The sequence below is a fragment of the Lotus japonicus genome, chromosome 4, assembly GCF_012489685.1.
Source record: "Lotus japonicus ecotype B-129 chromosome 4, LjGifu_v1.2".
In the NCBI taxonomy this organism is placed as follows: Eukaryota; Viridiplantae; Streptophyta; class Magnoliopsida; order Fabales; family Fabaceae; genus Lotus; species Lotus japonicus.
In genome coordinates, this window is record NC_080044.1 from 6,679,290 (window position 1) to 6,692,411 (window position 13,122).

A 13,122-nucleotide genomic window follows, 5' to 3' on the forward strand; every position below is an offset into this window, starting at 1 on the left:
TGTGTAATTAAATTAGGTGGGGGACTAAAATCGTGGAATTGGTAAACGTCAGGGACCAAAGTTGCAATTAAGCCTATATCTTATCAATAAGGCTCAAATATAAAATTCAAACTTAAGTTGGTAATCCTAAATATATCATCATATATAATTCAGTCTTTGGTTCAGACTTTGAATTTCATTCTGAATTTCTTTATTAGTAGGTTGCTTTGGTGAGTTCAAAAAAAAAGTTGCTTTGGTTGGTATGGTGAAGTGCTGAATTGTATTGTTATTTATTGTATTGATCCTCAGGGTTGCTAAGGAAGCCACTAGATCTGCTTTTCCTGGTGGTGAAATTCTTACACATCTTGACCACAAGAGTTTTAAGGGCTGCCAAAAACATGCCATCTTTAGATAGAAATAATTATGTCTACAGTTTCAATGAGAAGTTGTATTATCTCAATGAAGACTGACATAGTAATGTGTAAAGAAAATCACTATAGATTGAGGACATTCAGCTTTGATATGCCTAAGTACATTCAAAGAAAATCAACTTATTCTTTTCTTGGTTGGAACTTTATTAGTTGAACTTCACTGGAGTGTACTTCTATCTTCCTCGACCATTCTTTCTCCACATCTGTTTTATCTTCCTAGAGGAAGCTCTTCATTTCCACAATTCTGCAAGAACAGCAAACTTCAAACATTTGAATTCAAATATTTACTTCTCTGATTTCTTATGCATATACAGCAGCGGTAACTAAAAATTCCATGTTTAAACATTGCAATATTCTCAAGACAGTGATTTCACAGTCTGTGCTTTTAAAATTTAGAACATATACATGAGAAATGACAAACAATAATAAACACTAAGACACTGCTTTAGCATAATGGACTGTCTTCTTTGTGGGACAAAGCCATTAAATTTCACTTGGAGGTTTGGTGAACTGTAGGAATTACAGAATTTAGGAGTCTCTTTTCTCCCCTTTCCTCCTTCCCTGCCAATATTCCAGAATTACCATAGAACTCGGCCAAAAGGATTTTGGACTTCTATACAATTTCTTCTGGGGTCTGAGGTTTATGAATCCCTTGCTTGCTAAAATCTTTCTTATCTTTCTCACAATAACCGTAAGGGAGTATCTTCATGAACTTTCTATCAGCCGAACTTTCGAACTTTCCACTGCACATCATACTTTATTGTCAGGGTGCTACCATTTCTAGAGCCATCATATAGATAGAACAAATTAAAAATTCACTCTGTTAGAGGAAAAGCGGTAAAGAATGCTTCAGAAGATGATATCAAAAAAACAAAGAACGCTGGTGTAGATATCAATAAATTAAAACTGCTATAATCTCTCATTTGATTATATTTGTTTGTGTACAAATCAAATTAGTCATTTGGTTGATCAGGTAAGAAAGGAGCAGGGCTTTCCTTAACAAAAGTGGGTTAACCTGGCATGGCTTATGGCACCAGGGCAACGAGGGTTCACTTGACATAGGCAATGGTACAACCATAATTCATTGGATTTTCAGGCTCATAATTAGAAACACGTGCATGACTCTGTAAGATCTCAAGCGCACGTTCCTTAATAGCGCCAGTGCCCATCCCATGTATCACAAAGAGAACCGAATATGGTCGACTTGCATTAATTGCCATCTCAAGGTGGATAGAAGCTTCTTCCACTCGCATACCGCGAAGATCCACAGTATTCTTAGATGTTCGCACCACTGGACCATATGGAAGATCATCATTGCTGTTGACATCTAAATTACCCCTGTGTTGTGCTTTCTGCAGACTCTACAAATTAAATCAAAATGTTAAACCTTAGGATTTTGATTTAGACCAATGAAATTATCCTCTGAACTTTTGAATAAATCAAATCAGGTTAAGAAGCCTGTTTTATAAAGGAGACATAACAATTTTTAGATATAAACTTGATATGGGCCCTAATTAGAGGATGATCTAACTAGAAACATGATCAACAGCAGTTCTTCTTTCAACTTAAGCTAAGTTTTCCCATGTTCAGAAATGTCTCTTTTAATCAATGCTAGCCATAATCACTTTCACTTTCTTAATGAGAAAGTACATAACATTATTTCTTCCATGAAAGGTCAGTTATTAAACATTAACACAAGAGCAAAGATCTAAACCTTTTAATGCATACCTGCCTCCCCTGATTTGTGGAAGAACTAGTTACAGCATTCTTTGCACTGGATGGAATAGCTATGATGCTACTTTTTTTCACACGGACTTTCACTTTACCATACTGTACCAGGATTGCCTCATCATCCCCAGGCAACTCAACCACTGTGGCTAATTTCCCTCCCAATCCCTTTACACGAACTTGGTCGCCAAATTGTGGAGCATATGAACCGTGATCAGCTTCACTGACAGGAAAACTATCAGGAGGAGTATGGGATTTTACAATGGAGGCAATCACAGATTCAGATTCTCTAATAAGTGAATTGAGTTTATCACGCCCAGAGACTCTGAGTTCCTTTTCAAATTTCTGTATCGTTGTTTCCATCTGAGATTTTGCATCCTCTAGCTCTTGTTGGACCTGCTGAGTTTCCTTTGCCATAAGTTCCATCTCTCGTCTATCAAGGTCTTCTGCCTCCCCTTGGATCTTTGCAATATTTAAAAAGGAGTGTGAGAGGAGAAAACGCAACAAAATAATCAACTGCAAATATGATGATAAAGAAGCTATAATAATAATAATAATAATAATAATAATAATAATAATAATAATAATAATAATAATAATAATAATAATAATAATAATAATAATAATAATAAAAAGCAGAATCCCCTTAACAACCAGATTGTACCTCACGGTATACGTCCATGATTTCTTTATGAATGTATGCAGCCTTTTCAGCCTGGGCCTTTAATCGGTTTCTTTCCTCCTGCAATGACTGATACAGTATTCCTCTTCGCTCTTGCTGCTGTTCTGGTTTTAACTTCTCTACCCATTTTTGGGCATGATTAATTACATTTCTATCGAAGCCAATAGATTGTGCTATGCTTAAGGCATTTGAATCACCAGTACATCCCCAAAGGATCCTATAAGTTGGTTCTAATGTTTCAAGTGAAAACTCCATTGCTGCATTGTCAAAACTGGTATCCTTTTCCTTCAAATTACTTAGATCAGCATAATGAGTGGTCACAACAGCCAAGTTAACATGATCCTTTAAATATTGTAAGATACTGGTAGAAAGAGCTACACCTTCTGATGGATCAGTTCCACTGCCGATTTCATCAATGAGAACAAGTGATTGTTTTGAGGCCACTTCCAAAAACTTACAAATACGTGAGATGTGCCCACTAAAAGTTGAGAGGTTTTGTTCAAGGGACTTCAATTTGGAGGGGAAAAACAAGAATCAGACAACAAACGAAACAACTACATGATGTCAACCAAATGTCTTTATTGTCCATAAAAAAGTTCAGATATTACCTGATGATCTCCAATATCTGCAAGGATAAGGTCAAACCAAGGAAGTTTTGGACTGTTCTTGGCAGGCAGGTGCATTCCAGCCTTTGACATAAGTGACACCAGGCCCAATGTTTTCATGGAAGCAGTTTTCCCTCCAGTATTAGGTCCTGAGATCACCACCACTCTAGTTCCATGTCTAATTTTAAAGTCAACTGGCACAGGGAAGTCTGATAAGCCTTGTGGTCTATTTGTAGAAGCCACTGCTCCGTTTCCATTCCCCAACTTCGCAACATTTCCAGATCTTGTAAGATTATCTGAATTTTTTTCTAGGGAGGACTCCAGAAGTAATGGATGTCGTACACCATCAATATTTACTGTTAAATCATCATCCTCTTCAACTGAATCACAGCCTTCAAAATTACCTAAACTAAAAATTGGACACACCCCATTCATCCATCCAGCATAGGCAGCTCTTGCAAAAGCGAGATCAACCTCAAGAATTCTATCCAATAAATAGTTTATCTCTGATTCTGAATTTGCTATTTCAGATGCAAGCATACTCAAGATAGCTCTTTCCTCAGCCTTCTCGGAGTTCGAAAGCCTAACTTCCATGTTGTTCAGATCTATTGCGTCTTTGGGTTCCATAAAGTATGTTGCTCCAGAACTGCTAACATTCAGAACAACCCCATTTGGAAGCAAGTATCTATGGGAAGCCCTAACACCGACACACATTCTAGATCGACGCTTAGTTATTAATGGTCTGTCAATGCCCCCAGCCCGGAAGATTTGAGATGATGCTTCCTTCAATAAAGAATCCAAATTTTCTAGGTTCCTCCTTCTTTCTGATCTAATGATCTCCAGGTCTTCACTTGCTCTATCAAGAATTACTGAAAGCTTGCAATCTACGCAAAATCCTATTTTACGCTCCAAGTCCAGTTGAAAATTACAATTACGCAGTATTTCAAGAAGGGGTATGTACCTGATTGGAAAAATTGAATCACCAAGGTTATTTATTCTGATCATTATCTCAGGATTTCTAGAAGGAAGCAATTATGGCCAAAAGGACAAGTTCAATTGGAGTACTACACTCAGCATGCCATCATTATCTTGGAGCTAAACTTTCTTTTAAGGCCTTATGGGGACTTGAGAATCCATTACCAATCTATACCCCAAAGTTAATCAAGAAAAATACAGCACCTAGCCAAAATGCATAAAAAGAAGCTGCTTGTAAGCAGAATTAGTCCATAAAAAACCCTTGAATGAAGGCTATTGTTTGTAACTTCATATCACCCCTTTGAACTAAATCAAATTAGATTTGAGAGCATGAAAGTCACATAAACCTTCTAGAGTGCCACTCTAAGAAAATGATTAACATATTAAGAATGTAAACTAGGGAGAAAAGACTGAAAACTAAGAGTGAAAATAATCTATATATGGCTTAATGAAACTCCCGTATAATTTCAGGACTCACCTATGAAGCACGGTCACCTCTAAGATATGAAGTGTCCCAGTGTCAAACATGACACCAACACTCAGTACAACACCGACGCGACACGTGTCAGACACTTCATCGCAGCAGTGTCGGTGTCGTGTTGCGGTGTAGTGCTTCATCCGCCACTAGACTCGTACCTATGAAGCATGACATCGCGACACGACACCCACACTTAGACACAAGAAGTGTCTAACATATGTCGCATCAGGCTACCTCTTAACTAACTCAATAACAGAATCATAACAGTCTAACGACTCAGCTAACTGACAATAACAGACAGAAAGTTATATGTGTAACATTAGTATACCTTTGTGGATTACTAGAAGCAGAAGCCAAGTGTTTCAAATTGTGGAACAATTCTCTGGCGGCAGTAAGCGTGCGGCGAACGGTGCAAAGCTCCGGGATGGTTAGCAGCTGACCGGAGACAGCAACAGTGAGAATCTCCGTCAAGTCATGGATTCCGGTGAAGTCAGGCGGATGAGTGACGAGTCTGGCGGCGGAAGTCTGGTCGAGAAGCTTCTGGCTCTCCTGAGGGGTCCGTCCGATGGGCAAACGGGCGGCGTTGGCGGCGGAGGAGCCCATGGAGGTGGAGGTGAATGCAGAGAGGTGCTTGCATATGGAGCTCCATTCCAGTGTCTTGAGGGTCTCGGCTTGGAGTGAGTTTGACTCGGCCGAGTTATGGTTGAAGCAGAAGCAGGGTTTGAATGAAAACCGTGGGGGGTTCTTCGCCGGAATGAAGAGGAGGTTGCAGCTGCTGAGTTGCATCCGTGAGTGAGTCGCGGCAACCGAGTTGCTCAGTGAGTCGAGTCTGCCTCCAGTTTGTTATGGATTGGGTTGTTGTGTGGAGGAACTTTGGTTAGTTGGTTTTTTTAGTCACCATCCCTATATGTTTCCCATTATCTCCTTTTGGTGCAATTTTTTTTGAAGTGTTTAGTAAGTTTTGATTCCGGTAAAATGAGCGAGATTTAATTCCAGTCACTACACTAGTTAAAGTTAAGATGGAAAAATATCCATTAGATTCGGGAAATAAAAATGTGATTTTAGTTCTCGCTTTAACTCGGAGCTCGAGTCACTACACTTTGTATCCGATTGGCCTAATGTGGTATGCTCATGTGTTAAACTTTTAAAGACGTTGATTTGATGGTTTTTTTTTAACAGTTCCACGGAAAATTACTTAAACTAATCCTCAAATCACTCTCACTCACCCTAATCGAACCTCTTCGCAAAAATAGAAACCCTATCTCCATCTAGCTTCATGTGTTGTTGTTCATCTTCTTCATCCCACCCCATTTTCACTTCATTCTTCTTCTTCTCACCCTTCACATGCAAGTAACAAGTTGTAGGTGTGCTTGGAAAGAATAATTATATCTTCACACCTCATTTTTGAGGTGTGGAGAGGTGGAGGAAGAGAGAGAGATAGGACGAAAGGAGAGAGAAAGTAAAGATGTGATAGGTGATTTGATTGATAGAGAAACGAGAAATAATACAAAATGAAGGTGAAAAAGAAGTGAAGAGATGTGTATAAATCATAGCTTGGAAAGCTTTGAATGTTAGAATCTTGAGTGGAGAACTTGGTTTTGGTGGGAAACGTGGGTCAAGTGTAAATAGATATAGCACTTTGCATAGACATTTTCTAAATCAGACATAGAGTAGTGGTCCATTATTCTTTTTGCACCTTCCGCATCCTGAGTTCAAATTCCATAGGCCGCAGTTGCATTTTATCATTTTTCTTCTAGATCGTAAACTTTTCAGTTTTAACGGTTCACTGTCGATTCGACGATCTAATCTCCAGTTCTGAAATAGCCTGATTTAATATGCTGATTGGACCGTTTATTAGCCAGCTGATTCCTTCCTTTTTATTTTTTTTATTCAATCATGTTCACTTATAAATAAATAAATAAATAAATATACATAGAAAATACATTCTAATTCAAATAATTTATAAAGAAATACACTCCAGGCATCTCAAAGTATAAGAAACTTAAGAATTAAATCAAATTTTTAGTAAAATATATGTGATAGACGCTATTATTTAACTACTTTTAGAATTTAAATTATTTAATTATTACATTAGGGTTGCACTTTCACCCCTAAACCCATCTCCATCCGAGCATCTTCAGGTTTGGGTTTTGGCTCGGATTTGATTTTTACCTAAACCTGATCAAAGTTAATTTCTCCAATTAAAGTTGGGATCAAGGGTACTCCATGGGTTCAGGTTTGATTTCCATGCTTGATAGAAATTGATGATTTGGTTGAGGAAGATCATTATACCAAAGGAACCCTAAGGCCCATCAAGAAGTTCAAGAACATGAATATGCTTGTCTTTATATTCTCATTTAAATTTAATTGTGTGAGAATCATTAAATCTAAGAGCCTAAGTCTTTGTTTGTGGGCTGGGTTCTGGAGCCTTCTAAAACCTCTCTCAAGTTGTTTTTATGAGCTCCCCAAAATTGAGATGTTTTGTGAAATTTTGAACTTCCAAACAAGGGGAAGACTTACCCTCCCTTCCTCTTCCTCTTAAAGCTTCTTATTCCCTCCCTTGAAAATCTCAGCCCAAGTTTTCTAGCCGGCCCAAATGGCCAATGGGCCCAATATTGTCTTCAACAGCCTATAGGACTAACAACTGAGCGAATGTTGTGCCGGCTCACCAGGACAACCAAAGAAAGTTTTTTCTCGTCCAACAACTAGCTGAGTAAAACAAAGCTGACACAAATTTAAGTAGCTAAAAGTTTCCCAAGCTTAGACAATTATCTTAGAAGTCATTCTACAAAGGCTTCAGTAAGGCATAGTATCTCAATTACATTTCACACTAGATATAAAACCAGTGCGTTGCACGGGTTTATTGATAATATTTTTTAAAATTATATACAATTATTATTGTTTAAATAAATTTATAAATATTAAAATATTTAATTATAAAATAGATAATAATGGAGGTGTGACATTTCATTGAATAGAATTAGAGTTTTATTGGTGTAAATAATTAATATTACTCAAATTTAATAATTGATGTAAATAATTAATATACATTTTATTTAAGATTTTTTATCTGATAATATAGAAAATAATTAATTGAATTTGAAATATTTTAAATCAAGTAATAATTTTTGCCCGGTTTGCGTCAAGAGAAGGCTCTCCGCATCGCATTTAGCGAGTTCTCCCGTTGTTCATTATAGCTTCGTTGTATTTGGACATCGCGGTGTAGTCTTTTGTGTTATTTTAGCCTTCCTCTTGTAACAAAAAAAAGTAATAATTTTTTAATATCATAAATAAGTTATAATGACATTTTTTTACTTTATATCAACAATAAAAAAATTTAACAATCATCAGTGTAAAAAATTATTTATTAAATTTAACTTTATTCAACTTTAGTCATGGTTATTTTCCTCTGTTATGCATCATCAAATCATTTTTACTAATATAAAATCGATCAAAATTATATTTAAATAATTTTTTCAATCAATACACATATTAGCAGCACAAAGTTAAAGAAAGGTGCAAACAACAACCTTTCAATAACCAGAGATAAAGTAAAAGTTAAACTAAGGAAAGAGATGTAATGTTACAGTTTGAATGAAAGAGTTATATTTGAAAAGTAGTTCTGCAATATAAATCATAAAGCAAAAGAAATTTTTTTTCATCGATATCATGAAATGCTATTTATGTATATAGTTAAGCATACACATTACACAATAGTACATCTGAAATACATGTTTCTTCAAGTTTTAGTATAAAATGAAAGGGAATGATGAAGAATAATTAAGATAAAATAAAAAACCACAAAAATTAGTAAAAGAAAAAATGTGCAAAAAATGAAATCCTTGAAGAATTTAGTTTATACATACAATATTAGAGCCTCAAATTAAACACCCCGGCGTGAAAGCTAGCAAGGAAAAAGTGAGTAAGAAACCGAGAAGGGTTTAAGCAAGGTGAGGGTAAAAGGGTAGAAAAATGGTGGTTTTAGAGAATAAAAATATCAAAGTAGGTGAGAGAACAAAGAAGAAGCCATAAAAGGACAAATAAACCTTACCAAAGCGAGATATGAAAACAAATAACAAAAGAAATACATGTAGCACCCAAGATCCATGGCCTCTATCTCCATATATATATATCTCATACTTCATGGGGGTTGAATGAAAGTTGCATAAAACTCAAACAAATGAGGTGTATTTATACTTGAAGATTAATCATTGAAGAATATGAAATGTCTCACTAATTTTGAATAAGAGGATGAATGATTAATGGCCCATAAAAAATGAAATTGATCCATATTTGTAACCGATAGTATTAATTGAATTTGGGAAAATGAATTGGTGAAGAGAAAGATGACATATTTCCATTAGTTGTAGGGAATTTGCACTTTCAAAAACAATATGTATTCAAATTTGCACTTAGAAAGATTGGCATGCGATTATTATATATCTTTTTCAATTATAGAAGCTATATGTATTCTTTTCAAGAGTTACATTATATTAGCATGTGTATCGAAAAAAAAAAATTAGAGAGATTCAAAAGTTACATTATAATAAAAGAAGTTGAATAGAAATTTGTCCAACTTCATTGTTTAATGCTAGTATTTGTAACATTAAAAACAAACACAAAAAGATTGGAGAGTTTTAAAAGTTACATTATATTAAAAGTTGAATAGAAATTTTGTTCAACTTCATTGTTAAATGCATTCAGTACTTACATATATAGATATAGAAGATATATATATATATATATATATATATATATATATAGAAGATAGATAGATTTAAAAGTATTTTATATATATTATTTATTAATAAATATTATTTATTATTAATTTTAATTTTTAATATTTGTAAAATGTAAAGCTCAAGTCAATTTTAAGTTTATGAATGTTGTTATTTAATATAAGTAGTTGAATACTTTTTTATTATATAATTTTTTTTAGTTGTTAATATATTTAATTTTTTTTGTTATTTTTTAATGTATTTAATATAAATGTATGGGAACTTTATGGTTTAATGCATTTAATACATGCAAAACCTCAAGTCTCCTTTATATATATATAGATTGTGCTCTATAAATATTTGATAGTTTAATTACAAAAGTTTTACCCATCTTACTAACTTATTGTTCTTATAAGAACTTGAGCTTTTCTTTCTTTGCTCATACACATATTCGAGCATTGGAGTGCCTTTGCACCTCCACTGTCGTGTCTCTGCATTGCTCCATCGTGTTGGAAAACTCAACCCGAGTCATGCACTATCAATGGAGATTGAGATAGTGCTCCCGCTTAAATTCAGGAAGAACACTAGCTAGGGGTTTTGTAATTTTCCGAAATTCTCAAATGAAGATTACATCTAACAAAACCAAAAAGGATAAAACATGTACTATTTTGTATTGAATGACAAACACGGCAACACCACAATTTTCTTTTCACTATTTGCATCTTCCATTAAATAATCATCAATTAATTAGCATGTTTTCCTAACTTTATTTTGGTGTTTGTCCATAAATTGAGAGAGGCAGTCCAACAACTTCATTTGTAGTGATTTGCATTCAGCTATCTGCGTCTGCAGCTCCAATCTCTCCTTCTTTAGGTTCTTGTTCTCCTCCATGAGTAGTTCATGATAATCTTTGCTTTCTTCCGTTGAATTAGATGTCATTGTTGCGTTTTCCTCAGAAGAAGACTTGAGGTATGAAGGAAACACACTTGGCTCGCACTTCTTCCTCGTGATATCAACCAGCATATGCCTGCAACCCCTCTGAAATTTCTCATGCTGGAATTCCCACCTTTTAGATGATGTTTTCTTGAAACCCTGTGTTTGTATAAGGATCCGAAAAGATGAAACAAGTTAATTATATATACCACCACAAAAAAAAAATGAGAACACAAATTTAAATACCAACAAAGTCCATAGTTAGACACAACGTCTCAGTTTTCCTAGTGTCTCGCCCTCTAACGGGATGAAGACGCTCATCAAAGATACAAAAGAAAATTAGTATATGTGAGTCACCAAAAGATAAATACATCAATATCTTAAGGTTTAGATTGAAAGATATGGTGTTTAATAAGGTAATGTGTCAATGTTGGTGGAGAACCAACTTCACCACTCGTACAAGTACATGTGATAGGACTTTACACAAAATGCATATGCTTTAAGGTTTTAGTTTAAAATATGGTGTCTAAGTCTAATGTAAAGATGCTGAAGTTTTATATATCTAAAGCCCAATACTGCTCGCATTCACTAGATCTGATATGATTTCTTTAATTTAGAAAAATGCTAATAATACTCTCTTGTGAACAAAGGAAAATAAAGTGAAAAAGTCAAAGACATTGTTATCATTCGCAATAAGCAAGGTTATCTTTATATATATTCAACTTAAGTGTGCTCCCAGTATAACAATACAGCATGTAAGCTACAATCGACGATTTTGACTTTGTGTTAAAATAACTAATTTGACCATACTATCTGTTATATTGACTTGACCAAACTCTTGAAATTAGATGCACGTAGTTTGATTTGTTTGCTTCCATTGTGATAATTCCTTTAAGCCCCAAATCCACACACACACCGAGAGAGATATATAGAAGATAAAAGTGAGATATGATTTCCTGAAGTAAGAAAATGGAAATAGGAAGATAAAATTTATGAAAATAAAAAAGATGGTAGTATGTAAATGAATCGAAAAAATAGAAGGGGGAACAATCACAATGAGAAAAAAATACATTATGCACCCAAGTACCCAACCGTTTACAGTATAGTGCGAATACCTGATTGTGTTGAGGGAATTATAGTAACTACTATCTCATCTACGCCAGGCTAGAAACACTCATCTTGTATATGTTAGAGTATAGAGATATATCGAAATTAAAATGACTTACATATGTGTTCAATTGGCGAATGAAGCTAGAGAAGTTGTTGTGCTTGAAATATCTAGGCAAGGTGAGTTCTGAGAATTCAGCTGGAGACCACACAACAAAACCAGTTCCTTCTGAATTCCATGACACAATTTTGGCACCATCTTCTTCTGCACCACCTTCTTCTAACAAATCATAGGTCTTCAAGAGAAACGGTGCCGGGCACCGCGGCCTAGGGGACTGCCCTGCATGACGGCTGAAGAAGCTACCTAAATCAAGGTTGAGCTCCACCATATTTTCAGCCATGCTTAGCTTGGCTTGTGTGTTGCCTAAACAGGTTATATTTTCTACACTCTTCCTTTATATAGTGGTAGCACTCCACCCACCACTTGGTAGCTAGGAAACTACTAGTGTCGTGGAAATTGATTTTCCCTTTATTTCTTATCATTGATTTCATTTTCGATCTTGTGCTTTCTTCAACTTTCTCGTGAGAAAATATAATAATTATGTTCTAGCGATGTGTTTTGTTTCCACATGCTAACTTGAAAAAGAGATGTGACATCAATGACATGCATATCATATATTTAGATATATACAAATAATGTAGACACACAATAAAAACTTAAATTTTTCTCTGACTTTCTCTCTTTTATAGCACTAGATGTCTCAACTCTACAATTATCTACGCATCGTTTTTCTATTTATATTAGTCAGAGTTAGGAACGTTTAATTAGAAGACTAGCACATGCATTATGTGACAATGACACCTAGCTACGGCGCTGAATAACCTTTTTCGTAACTAAAATAAAGGGGGCTGAGGAAAAATATGCCAATTGGTGCATAAAAACAAAATGTTATTCAAGTTTGATGCATCTAATTAATTGAATCCCCTTACATCATATCTTATTCAACGTTGATTTGCAGAGACTATTTATTTTTGTAGTGTTCAGCACCTATTTTGTGTGGTGAAAACCTTAAATAAATGTGTTTTTTGGCAGTTCAGCGTGGGCTACAAATTATTTTTGTATGTTATTAGATTGAGTTCTAATTCAATTACACTTCATTTTTTCTATCTTCACATTTTCACTACTTATTTTCTTATTCTATCACTCTCTTCTTTTCATATTAAATGCAATGACTATAGGAGGGGTGACATCCTTCTATCATGAGACCACATAGCTTTTCGATTTTATTTTCTTACATGTGATACATATATATGTATGTGAAATGTAAATTAAACACCTATTTTGTAGAGAATTTTGACCGTTACAAAGTGAAAAACTTATATAAATGCATAATCTAACGGTCTAGCATGGACTACAAATCATTTTTATATATATGTTATTGCATTGAGTTTAATTCAATCACATTTCATTTTTTCTATCTTAAAA

General features: G+C 34.8%; 2 protein-coding genes across 6 annotated transcripts; both read right to left on the reverse strand.

The window, feature by feature from the left end:
- Nucleotides 1–357: 357 nt before the first annotated feature.
- Nucleotides 358–5,794, reverse strand: LOC130711613 (uncharacterized). Of its 5 annotated transcripts, none has more exons than XM_057561304.1 (6): nucleotides 5,207–5,777; nucleotides 3,429–4,386; nucleotides 2,803–3,327; nucleotides 2,139–2,600; nucleotides 1,426–1,771; nucleotides 358–654 (listed from the first exon to the last, which is right to left on the reverse strand). In XM_057561304.1, exons 1-5 carry the CDS (start codon nucleotides 5,662–5,664, stop codon nucleotides 1,460–1,462), a joined length of 2,715 nt encoding a protein of 904 aa, XP_057417287.1. In that variant the 5' UTR covers nucleotides 5,665–5,777; the 3' UTR covers nucleotides 358–654; nucleotides 1,426–1,459. The 5 variants fall into 5 exon arrangements, with proteins under 5 accessions (XP_057417287.1, XP_057417286.1, XP_057417285.1 ...); XM_057561303.1 differs by lacking the exon at nucleotides 358–654 and adding an exon at nucleotides 731–1,153; XM_057561302.1 differs by lacking the exon at nucleotides 358–654 and having other exon boundaries at nucleotides 731–1,771; nucleotides 5,207–5,794.
- Nucleotides 5,795–10,245: 4,451 nt separating this feature from the next.
- On the reverse strand, nucleotides 10,246–12,118 carry LOC130715931 (heat stress transcription factor B-1-like). Its single transcript, XM_057566086.1, has 2 exons — nucleotides 11,756–12,118; nucleotides 10,246–10,688 (listed from the first exon to the last, which is right to left on the reverse strand). Exons 1-2 carry the CDS (start codon nucleotides 12,035–12,037, stop codon nucleotides 10,344–10,346), a joined length of 627 nt encoding a protein of 208 aa, XP_057422069.1. The 5' UTR covers nucleotides 12,038–12,118; the 3' UTR covers nucleotides 10,246–10,343.
- Nucleotides 12,119–13,122: the final 1,004 nt, after the last annotated feature.

Excerpts from the sequence above, each read along its gene's own strand:
- LOC130711613 (XM_057561304.1), bottom strand. The coding sequence starts at position 5,664 with ATGCAACTCAGCAGCTGCAACCTCCTCTTCATTCCGGCGAAGAACCCC. Across the intron at positions 3,328-3,428 it reads CAGATATTGGAGATCATCAG|TCCCTTGAACAAAACCTCTC; the intron begins GTAATATCTGAA and ends TCCAAATTGAAG. Across the intron at positions 1,772-2,138 it reads CCACAAATCAGGGGAGGCAG|AGTCTGCAGAAAGCACAACA; the intron begins GTATGCATTAAA and ends TTTAATTTGTAG.
- LOC130715931 (XM_057566086.1), bottom strand. The coding sequence starts at position 12,037 with ATGGCTGAAAATATGGTGGAGCTCAACCTTGATTTAGGTAGCTTCTTC. Across the intron at positions 10,689-11,755 it reads TTCGCCAATTGAACACATAT|GGTTTCAAGAAAACATCATC; the intron begins GTAAGTCATTTT and ends ATACAAACACAG.